This window comes from Anoplopoma fimbria, chromosome 14, assembly GCF_027596085.1.
Source record: "Anoplopoma fimbria isolate UVic2021 breed Golden Eagle Sablefish chromosome 14, Afim_UVic_2022, whole genome shotgun sequence".
In the NCBI taxonomy this organism is placed as follows: domain Eukaryota; kingdom Metazoa; phylum Chordata; class Actinopteri; order Perciformes; family Anoplopomatidae; genus Anoplopoma; species Anoplopoma fimbria.
The window spans coordinates 6227634-6239881 of NC_072462.1; the positions used below are offsets into that span (position 1 = coordinate 6227634).

The following is a 12248-nucleotide window of genomic DNA, read 5'->3' on the forward strand; positions in this document are numbered from 1 at the left end:
ACAGGGACATGACAAAGGGTGCAACTACTATGACATGCTGTCCAACCCATAAATCCTGCTGTAATGTGCACAAGGATGCTTTTGCTCCGGCAGAAAAGATTACAGTCAAAATCTTATTATTGATCATACTGTAAAATCCCACAATACAAAACTAAACTGGGATTTGCATTTTTCAGATTCCTGGGAAAAGTAATAATACTGAAAATGTGATTTATAAAATCAATTTTAAAGTGGAGGAAAATATAGAAAATGAACTCCCAGGCTGCTTAAACGCGTTTCTACATAGTTCACATAAAGTTAAATGTTTTCTCGACACGTATTGCTGTTATCAATGTTTTTAAATAACATACAAGCTTTGAAAACATATTTGAATGCAGTTGGTAGCCAGAGAAGATAACTGAGATTACAGGTGATAGTATTCAAGATAACTAATGTTGTAAAGTGGTCTAGTTTTTAACGTCACAGGACCTTCAGCCTCACAATACGATAAAACCCGTGTGTGTGTGTGTGTGTGTGTGTGTGTGTGTGTGTGTGTGTGTGTGTGTGTGTGTGTGTGTGTGTGTGTGTGTGTGTGTGTGTGTGTGTGTGTGTGTGTGTGTGTGTGTGTGTGTGTGTGTGTGTGTGTGTGTGTGTGTGTGTGTGTGTGTGTGTGTGTGTGTGTGTGTGTGTGTGTGTGTGCTTCCACAAACAGTAATGGCGGCCGCATTGTGAGAATAGAACCTAAGACCTTCGATCCCCGGGAGGAAAAGGAGGGGATGAAGATGATTTATGGGTTTTACTGAACCGCACCATATGCCCGCCATAACTCCACACACACATGTGCACAAATACACATACACACACTCACACACACAGATAACAAGGCTTTGCTCGCATCAGGGTCAGGTTCAAGCCAAATACACTTCTGTAAACCTCGGATAAAAAAAAGGCAGGAATGCTCTACAATGGTATGATCTTCTTTTCTGGTGTCCCAGAAGTGCAACTGTGTATTTAAGTTTTGAATTTCATATATTGGAAATTATGTTAATTCATAATATATATATTTAGTGCATTCATAATTTAGAAGGAAGTGATTTATTAATTAAATGTAGTTAATAGTTTTGTTCAAAAGAAGATACAGTTTATATTCAAATGCCAATTATTTAGACTGATTAAATCTACAATGAATCTGAACATAAATCATACATATTTGAAAGCTCTTCAAATGTTATCTTATTCTGGTTTTCTTAGTTTTCTATGATATTTATATGAATACCTTTGACTTTCAGATCGTTGGTCCAACAAAACAAAAAATTCACAAAATAATCCGTAGATAATTTCACAATGAAAATAATAGTTAGCTTCCGCCTTGTTAATGAGGTAAAATGAAGTTCAAAGAATCAGTCTACATGTGATGTTCTGCGTCCTTCACAGCAGGCTTTAAAAAGCTTACCAAGGACTGTTAGCGTTTGTACTATGTTAAAGCTTCTGTCAGCTCCTTCTAAATCACAGCTAATCAGTGAATTCTTTGACTTCCCCACCGATGTCAGCCAAACAACAAAAGTGCTGTGCTGTTCAACAAACGCTCCTAATGGATTTCCTTTAGACAAAAAAAAATAGAAAGTCTGACGACATCACAGCGCTGCCGAAATTCCCAGCTCCTCCCTCGTCCTAAGTGCTTTTCTGGAGGAACATGAGAGGTTCGCTGCCGACCAAGATGGCAGGTTTAAATTTAGCATGACAAGGGCGAGCTGGGCTTTTGAGCTCCACTTTACTGTACATTCAAGCGGCTGACAGAACGTGTTCACGTCCATCCTGGGCTGCTTGAAATCAGTCAGTCAGAACAAATAAAGTCTAAATGTCCATACAGTTTGAGGCCCACGCTCTCAAGACGGGACAAGTCTGGCATTAACGTCAGAGATACAGACGACCTGGGAAATGTACAGCTTAAGACCTCCAGTAGGTTGCAGAGTGAATTATGTATGATTTATACACAAACACCAACACACTGCTTTTCAGCATCTATAAGCACAACCACAGGCACACACTTTTGCTTTGTCACAAGTGAATAGCTAGTCTCCAATACACAGCTGCTGTATCATTTGACCAGCTGTATCTAGTGGTGGAAGAACTATTCAGATATTTTACTCAAGCTAAAGTAACAATACTACAATGTACAAATACACCAGTAGAAATACAAGTTTTGTCACCAGAATGGTCACTTCCATTGTGATTTAAAATGACATATAATCGGATTATAAATGTTCTGTATACATTCACCTGTAAGCAGCATTTAGCAGTTAGGTCGTAAAGGTGGAGCTAACTCACCACTTAATGACCCTTTGCTCGGCAAAACAATCTTCCTAAGAAAATAACAAATAGTAATTTTTTTTCAGATAACAAGATGAAAATATCTGCCGGTTTAGCTTATTTCAACCTGTTTACTATAAAAAAAATAAACTAGTGAGGATTGGTGCTGCTTTTATATCTGTCCATCAAATAAGAAGTTTCTAGTTTTTGTGCTAAGCTAAACTAAACAGCTGCTGGCTGTAGCTTCGTATTTGACCCGCAGACAGGAGAGTGGTATCGATCTTCTCATCAAACTCTCGGCAGCAAAGCGAACTAAGGCATTTCCTACATTGTCAAACTATTTATTGAAGAAGTGTAGGAATCTTGAAGGAAGCTGGAATCAGGGGAAAAGGAAGTCTTATTCTAGAAATTTCATGAAACCAATTGACTTTCATTGAAATGATGTCTCTGCAATGACGGCTGTCTTCACTTGTTGTAATAAAATAAGACTTTCAGGACTAGTAATAGCCAAAGATGGAGATTTCTGCAGCATGTGTGCAGTATGACGTGTTTATCTACAAAGTTAGTAGTAGCTGTCAAGTACCTCTGGCTATGGCTAATGTACCGCAACTTCCCGAGGGGCTCCAAAGGGCTCATGGGTAAAAGCCTTTCAGGTTCACCTTGACCTTCAGTTTTACCTCCCACAACAGCTTTAGCTTCACCCTCTGTCTCATCTTGTCCTTCAGTGGCAGTAAATGTTCAGCAACACAGGTAAAAATATGGATTAACAAACAGAAACTGAATCTGTGGGAACCTGAAACTGAACCGCTAAGCTCATTATCAGCCCATTAGCAAGCATCATTTGTCTCTTCGATAAATCATACCCATTATTTTGTATCTAATTGTGAGGGGAGACCTTTTAAAAGCAGACTTCTGCAGTGCAGTCCAATTGCTCAGTCTATCCATGCATCAGCCTTTTACTGTCCGGCCATGTGGAGAACAGCCCAGTGCTGTCAGGGTTGATGTTGCCACTTTGCCGATCGTTTCTGTCTAACAGCTCGGAGGCTGAGAGCCTCTCCAAAGAGAGAATCCCTAATCAAATTCCCTTTTATTCCTGCCTCCTGGAGCTCCTCACCCGGAATCACACTGCATTACGACACTATATGCCCACATCCTTTGCTAGCATTTCTCTGTCTGTCTTTTCTCTCTCAGCTTCCTTTGCTGCTCCATCCACCACCACCCATCCTCACCCAAACCCCCCCCCCCCCCCCCACACCTTCTTCAATCCATCTGCACCAGTGTCTTTAGTCTAAATAAGAAAAGCAGAACTGTGGAAGAATTCCTCCTGTGCAGGTTAGTGTGATGTGCTGTGATGAAAGGACATGGCGACAGAGAGGCCTATTAATAATGAAGCACACAGGGCCCAAGCTGCAGCACTGCGAGAGGAGACGCAGGGAAAAGGGAAATGACTGACTGGAGAGCCAGCTGAACATCACAGGAGAGAGGGAGAGTTTAGGAGACGTGCAGAAAGCAAGGTATGGGGTTAAAACTTACATTTAAAAAAAAACAATGCAACAAAAAGGGTGAGAGACAATACAGGAAGAGACAGAGACAGAGAGAGAGGGAGAGGGAGAGAGAGTGGAATTCCACCTCCTCTGCTTTGCATTATTACTTACTAGTACCGGAGGGTGAACCAGCAATTGCACCTGAAAGAGAATAAGAAGGAGGAGAGGAGATGAGAACTTGTTTATTTATGCATTCAATTTGCCTAAAGACTTGACTCTGCCTCATTCATCAGACTCAGGTGGCAGAGAGAGCTTAAGAGCTGTTCTGCAAAATAACGGTTTGTTGTAGACCACCTCTCAATGTCCTGGAGTAATTACTTGGATTGCACCACCTCCCCCATCCTCCCTAATTTGCCCCGTTACTCTTTCCCTAAAAATCGTCACATTCAAAGGTCCTCATCATATATGTATGTCTTTAGAGAGCTCTGCCACTCCACAAAGAATCAAACAGTTATGCCTTTCCTGCATGTTTACCAAGATTGTATTTATAGTTAGGTTAGCTTGGCATGCATAATGCAGTCTGTGGAGAGCAAACTGTTTCGTGAGCCATGGCCATTTTTTTGAACGATTTCAACCGAGCAAATTTTAATTTTTAAAATTCCACTAATGGGATTCATGAGTTTAAAAGGGTGGCGATGGGCTCTGAAGTTGTGTGTCAGCATTATAACTGGGTTGGAAGCAACAGCATGATTAAGGGCTGACAATAGAGCCATTCTTTGCTCTCTGTGTGTGTGTGTGTGTGTGTGTGTGTGTGTGTGTGTGTGTGTGTGTGTGTGTGTGTGTGTGTGTGTGTGTGTGTGTGTGTGTGTGTGTGTGTGTGTGTGTGTGTGTGTGTGTGTGTGTGTGTGTGTGTGTGTGTGTGTGTGTGTGTGAGAGAGATTGTGTATGCAGGTACAGGTGTGTGTGAGTGTGTATCTGCCTGTGTTTGAAGGGAGAAAACTAGGGAGAGGCTGCCCTAGATTATTATTTTATCATAGCTAGCTACTGTAGCTGGCTACACCCTCCAAGAGGATTTCCCCCCACGCACTCCCACGCCGTTACACAGCTCTGATCTGCTCTCTGCAATGGGGAGACGACGACTCTGAGAACCCGGTCTCTCCATCGTCTTCTCTTAACTTCTCCTTGTGAAGCTTGTGCCCTTGCATCCTGCCTTTCATCCAGGACCTCAGTGTTGACAAAACCCATACATTCATCAATCAAGTGTGCTGGAAATTACTGCATGTATATTTGTTTTGAAATAGAAAATATAATCTGATGATCCATCAACTCTGATTAGAAGATTGAAATGAATTGCTTTGATGTCACAGGAGAACCTATGAGAACAGTTAGAGTAGAATAATACAACAAAAGAGAATAAAATTACAATTATAACAACAATTAAAATAATAATGTTGTCATTTTTTGAATGTATTCCAATTGTTTGCTCTCTAACAGGCACTGGCCAATGTTTTACATTCTCTGTACAGGAGCTATTAGTGACCGACTATCAGCTAATGGGACACAAAGCTAGCATTAGCATATGCATTAGGGGTGCTAAACTACCAGCAATAACCGCTAACGGAGCACTAAGGAAACATGAAATAAGTCGGGCTAAGACTGCAACGTCAGCTAACAATGCAAGCTGTAAATGTGGCAAATCTAGCAAGCACGGCATCTTTTCGTCTCACTTCAGTGAAAAAGATTATTTGCTTTCATACCAAGAGATAGAGTTAGAAGAGAAATCGATATCACTGTCGTGTTTGTAAGGTAAATAAGAAGCTACAGTGAGCAGCCGTTTAGCTTAGCTTAGCATCAAGACGGGAAACAGCTAGACTGGCTCTTCCCCATGACAGCCAAAGCTGCCTACCAGCACAGCTAAAGCTCATGAAAAAATATGTTTTATCTCATTTGTAAAATCTGTACAAATAACAAAGTTTAAAGCTTTATTCACGTTTAACACGGGGTTATGTGCTAAGCTTTTTTCCAGTTGACACTTCAGATAAAACTGAGATGCAACATGTAACTTGGTGAGCTTCAGAGGTGCTGATGAGAGTTTTGTTACTTTTTAGACAGAAGCAGCTTACTCCGCTGTGATTCCAGTCTTTGTGTTAAGCTAAGCTATAGCTTCATATTTACTGTACTAGCTTGAGAGTGATCAATTTTCCTTTTTAAAATAACCTTTCTTTTAAATTCAGAATAAACCATCCTAAATCTTCAGCAGTGTCTAGGCTCCGAATGTAAAGAGTCAGTATTGTATCTAACGGTGTGTCAGATTAATGAGTTGATCAACAGATGGGCATGTTTTAGGTACGTACAGGTGTTGGGGGTTCCATTGGGTGTTGGCAGGTAGGAGCCAGCCTTCCAGGACTTGGCTTTGAAGCCCTTCCTGCAGCGCTCGCAATCCTGGCCCGTGGTGTTGTGTTCACACTGGCATTGGAGGTTCCCATCCTGCAGCAGGCACTGGGAGGCATGGAGGTTACACTTACACCTTTTGATAAAAAAAAGAAGAGAGAAGAGGTAGGAAATGAGATGACATAAGGCAGAAAGTGAAAGTTGTAATCACACGCTGGTTGTAAGTGTTAATGATGGTAGAAATTATCGTTTTTTTACACCAAGCAGAAAAAAAGACAAGTTCAAATAGTGAGTGTTAAAGGTCTGATGCATAGATGGAAAACAAATCTATTGTGGGTGAATTGCATTATAGCAATTAAAGTAAAACAAGATTAAACAAGATTAAGATAATAGGATTAAGGTACCTAAGGTTTTACGTAGTTTGTTGTTGACTGAGCAGACACTGTAAATTACAACGCACACCTGACAAAGAGAGTAAATAGTGAGACACAATTGTGTTTGTGTGTGTGAGCGTTTAAACCATATGGGTGCTGTTATGGGTGTATAGTACACCTATCCATGCACCACTAAAATGTTGCCGAAATTAAGGTTGAAACACACTAAGAAATACGAATATTCAGTGCCATCAAGATGAATTGGTGAAAATACATTTATATAAAGAAAACAATGATTTTTTTTTTTGGTCTCAAATTTAGCAGACTTGTGCAAAGCTACAGAACCCATTTCTATTATGATGTTTGCTTGAGCAGCTTGTACAGTTGCCAGTGTATCTGATACTTTGTAATTGATTTCACCAACAGCTTCTCTGCTGTATCTACACCCAAACTGAGTAAAGCATCAAAAAGGAATCAAATTGTTTTTACAATATTCAAAAAGTCCTTCCGAAAGTCAAAGGTCCTGATTGTCCTGTTGTTTCTCAATGGGATCTTTCGGGTTAAATAAAGGATAGATAAATAAAAAGTAGTTGATTAATTCAAGCAAAAATGCCAGAAATTCTTGGAGATCAGCTTGTCAGGTGTGAGGATTCACTGCTTTTCTTCATCAAACATGATAGCTAACCAGATATCTTTAAGTTTGTGCACTTTTCATTTATATTGGAAGCAATTTATAGAGTAACTAAACAAATAATAATTTGATTTATAATGAAAATAACTAGTTGCAGCCCTAACTAAATGTTATCACATTGTTATATTTTCAAGATTTGTTATGACCATTACAACCAATATATAGCTTAAGTCTATTAAAGAGAAACACATTTTCATACAGTCATGTTATTATTTTCCCTCTATCTAATTAATTCTGCCGCACAGGGAAACAGAGAGCAGGATGTAAAGTGAAAAAAAAAATACACTTAGAAATATTGTTGGTCCAGTATCTATTTACCTCTCTATCCAAGACATTTTGGAGCAAATTGTAGTTTACATTTACTGCCTGTGAAATTCAAGTATCTTGAGTGTGTGGGTGCAGGAGTGTGCGTGCACGCATGAACATAATGTGTGCACAGTGCGACCTCAGCCGAGGGTAGGGCCCAGGTGGGCTGATCCAGAGGTTGAAGCTCGGCTGGGAAGGAAATGAGGATCTTAAGGACATTCGGCAGCTACGACTTTAAATTACAGCCTTTTCCAGATGAGCGACTGGACTCCAATCCAGTTTGTTCCACAGGAGTGAACAGCTATCCGTCTGCATCAAATATTCAAAGAATGGCCCCTGTATTCTGGCAGGATGACTACTTCAATCTTCCTTCCTCACACTAATCTGCGCTTTCTCATCAGTTTTTTTTTGTTGTGTGTGGTTTACGCAGTCGGCCTACCAACCTCAATCCTAGTTTTTGCGACATTACTTTACATACAGAGTCACGATGACTGAAACTTAGAAATGCACAGTAAACTTCCCGGGAAATGAAATGGAGGCAGTCGATCATGGTGCGTTGTCTCACATCACATTGTTGCTTGCAGTCCTATAAATTACCCATGGTTCTCTCTGATCACCTGGACGAGCTGACAGGACAGCAAAGGAAAATCCATCCGTCGACGAGGCCTTGTTTCCTGCATGCCTTTTGAAGGCCACGAGCTGTCCACTTAGCGAAGAGGGAAATTGAACATCTCTTTTTCATGGAGAAAATAGAAAGAGAGCGAGCGTGTGTCTGTGTGTGAGATGAGACAGGTGTGTGTGCGCGTGTGTTTCTGCCTCCAGTGATTGTGATGCATTTAACCGAGAGCGGCGTTGACAGCCAACAGATCTGAGAAGCAGAGGCACGGTGACTAATGTCTGGATTGAGTGACTGACAGCACCGAACATATCACCGCTTTTCATCTCCTGCTTCGTCGGTGATAAATCTCTTCTGTCTCGACTTAAAAGAGGAAGCGCCCACTGAGTGCAGGATCTAGAAGTTGTAGTTTAAAAATCAATACTAAAGAACGAAGTGATTTTCTAGGTATGCTGCTGCGCAGTTTGTGTCTTGCAGACTCTAATGGCTGCAGCCTATTGGAGAAAATGTCCTCCCTTTTGTCAGTTATCTGGACAGCCGACATATAGAGGTTAAAGCTTGCATGAGCAGATGAGTCTGGATCCATAAAATTACCTTCACGAAATGCCACTGGCGTCCTAATATTAACTAAATCCTCTGCTATTTTATTATATCATTAAGGCAAAATTTGCAGTCTTGCAGGTTGAAACTTTGTTGACACTCCATCCCCTTGACCTGCTTTTCTGACTCCTCTCACATAGTACAGCCCGGGAAGACCAGGAGTACTTCTGGCCTTGCTCTCCTTCCGCATGAATGATGTGACACTCCAACTTTTCAAGTGCTGCGTCTCTTTAGCTCTCTCTCTTTCGGATGACAGCTTGCACTGGGATTTCTCCCGATCCCCCCCCTCTTCGGTCCCTCCACACACAAATAATACATGGGCACAATCATATGTTAATGTGCAAGATGTCTGCCTTCACTGCAAAGTCATCAAAGTGGGAGTAGCAGCTCTGAGCTGAAGGAAGTTAAGACAGGACAGCTGGATCCATCACAACCCTGTCGATTTACTCAGAGAGAGAGAGAGAGAGAGAGAGAGAGAGAGAGAGAGAGAGAGACAGTAGAGATGAAATTAGAAGGTGAGGGGAGGAAAAGACAAAGAAGGACAAGAAGAGAAAGCTGTGTGAGAAAGGGAGTCTAGGAGCAGAGGGAAGTAAGTGATTCAAATGTATTCAAGTCTGCATTAGAAACCACACACGCAAGGTGGTGGTTTAATTAGCTGGTGTAATTATGGGTCAATACTTCTGTTTATCAGTCTGTTGGAGACTGTCTTCCCGAGAAGAATGAGCGTATCCTTCCATTCAGCAAATGTGCAAAAAAGAACTTATATTTATGTTTACTGGACAAAGCCTCCAGCCGCCGCTGGTGTTATGAGTCTTTTCCAAGGGGAGCAAAGGAGGAAGTCGGGTGATGTTACTGTAGAGCCACAAAGTCTGCAGAGGAAGGAGGTCGTGGTGGATGGATGGGTCAACAAAACACGACTTAAACACCGGAGACCGCAGTTTGTTTCCCGTTTCCTACAAACATTCTTTTAACAATGACGGCAGTCACGTCCCTTGCCTTAACCAACCCAACACATGATCTTTCCCCAACCCTAACCAGGTCTTTATTGTGCCTAAACCTAACCAAACCTTCAACAACAGTGGTGCAAAAAACAGTTTTACTTTTAAACGAGGTTCTGTCATATGTCGAAGGTCATGAAAAATAAAGGCAGAATGCAAAAATGTGTATGCACGTTTTAGTTACCATTTGGTGTCCCCTCAACTAAAGTGGTCCAACATAAAGAAGAAAGTATAATCCATAAAAGCTTTGAGTTTATCATCCAAAATATAAAACAATATATCACTCATTTGCAAAAGGATATGTTTTAAATGAAATGAAATGCTGGATTATGCTTCTTTATCATCCAAATGACCAACCGTCTTCATGAAAATATGTCTAAAAAATGTCACTGCAGAACGTTCACTCACATCTTGCTCCTGCATTATAATATTCACTTATTGTATTACAATAATACATAATAAGCATTTGTATGGTTGTGTTTAGGTTAGAGAGAGTGTTGTCTAATGATGTTTTTCAAAAATCAAGACTCAAAAACAGCGACTTAAGACACAATATGTGTTCTTTTTTTTCAATATTTAACCAAAACCATTATCTTTCCCTATCAAAGCGTTTTCTAAACCTAAACCTAGGCATGTGCACAGTGTGAATCCTGCTCTCTTGTGTGAAAGTACTAAAGACCACGTCCCTGCGGTGTCTGTGCTGTACAAAGATCAAAAGTATTGCCAGTGAACATAAATCAGCCAGGAATTATGTTTCCTCCAAAATATGTAAGGCAAAGCCATTTAGTTAATACATTTAATATGGGACAGAATTGGTGCATGTGTATCATATGATCCATCTACATGCTCGCACTATGTTTCGCATTAATCAACGATCTGTATTTATTATCTAATAGACAGATTAGTTGTCAGCCCATCTGTAGCTGCGTGTTTCTCCGTCCATTCCGCTCGCAGTCTGTCTCTGTGAAGTCATGTCACCCCTGTGTATTTAATGATGCGAGGACTGCCGGTTTTAGACAGCAGAGACGCAGCAATTAGGAGAATAAATAATAAGAAAGATAAACAAACATCAAGGGGGGAGTCATGTGGTGGCAGAGCCTGAGAAAGCAGCTGGAAGCAGCAGTTAATGGGGCTTATCTGTCTCTTTACTGTAGTCGATGCCTGTTCCTCTATTTCTCTCCGGGGACATTTGCTATCACTCCCGCTTTCTTATTTTCAGTTTTGCACTCTCCTCCCACAGCTTTTTTTTGTTAGTTTTAACTTTTGCTCCCAAATTCCATCTACTGTAACCGTTCCAGTCTTCCAGTCTTTCCTCACGCTCTTCCTCTTAGTTCATCCGTCTTATCCCCCATCTCTTTATTTCTTTCCCCTTCTGTCAGTCTACGCAGCCCTGACTCCTTTTAGATTTTTTTTTTTTTTTTTTTGCTACTGCCCTTAACACCAGTGCTCACTGAGGAGCACATTGAGTAAATTGGGTTGTGGACTTGTGTTTGAGAGGAGTATGTGGAGGAGAAAAATAGGGGGGTATAGACGGTGCTGTGGGGGGCTGAGCAGTCAGTACAGCGGGGAGTAGGGCAGTTGTGTCAAAGCCCTGACAGTCTGCCTGCCTCCCCGGACACAGCGGTGAGACTCGGAGGAGGAGCGGGAGGAGGGTCCGCATTGACATGCTCTAACCTGCGATGACAGACCGCATCGATGCGGCTCTGACCCAGCAGGAGACCTCCCTCCTCCTCTACTCTGTGTTCGATCAGCCGTCACTGAGAAGGCCCACTCCCTATTCGCAACAACTGCCTCCCCTGATACCACAGCCGGCTACACAACCTGCCCGAGTGATAGTAGAGTGAGAGCCTAATGGGCAATGAGTGTCAGCGCTTTTGTCAGAGACTTAACATCCAAACCAGGGTTGACTGATGACATGGGCAAATGCAAGGGGGATAAATGAAATTACAGGGAAATGGACAGGAAATGAGAAAACAACACAATAGCCCTAGAGTAGCGGTGCCTTTGTGAAGTGTACAATATCTATTTTTTGTTGGACAGAGGATATGATTAAATTTATCTTTTTCAATAAATAATCTTATCCAAAGATTGAAGTCTCCCTCCACTCAAAAATGTGTTTTGCTCATTGTTATTTCACTCAGATGTTTGACCTTTACTTTGCAGAGTTTCACATTCATTAGCGAGAGAGCTGAAGGAAAGCTTCTCTGTGCTCACCTCACCGCTGTGTTTAACACGTGTGCATACAAGCAGGGTTTTTGCATCATCGCGACTCGTTTGAAAGCAAATCATGGTCCTGTATGGAACCTACAGAAGTCCGATATGGAAACTTAAAACCCTCAGTGCACATACTGTACACTGAGAACATTGCAGTGAAGTAGAAACAGGCGGCAAACCTCTGGTTCTGAAAAGTGAAGGACGTGTGGTAAACTTACATAATTCCTAATAGTCAGCATAATAATAATAATATAATAGTCTCTTCTGGTTGCAAAAAGAAGTCTG

General features: G+C 41.3%; 1 protein-coding gene across 1 annotated transcript in view; it reads right to left on the minus strand.

The window, feature by feature from the left end:
- ntng2b (netrin g2b) overlaps nt 1-12248 on the minus strand; it is a 56546-nt gene that overhangs the window by 17614 nt on the left and 26684 nt on the right. Inside the window, exons 3-4 of the mRNA XM_054612296.1 lie at nt 6128-6300; nt 3945-3974 (exon numbers count right to left, since the gene is read on the minus strand). Of these exons, the coding sequence (XP_054468271.1) occupies nt 3945-3974; nt 6128-6300 (203 nt within the window). The remainder of the gene's footprint in view (nt 1-3944; nt 3975-6127; nt 6301-12248) is intronic.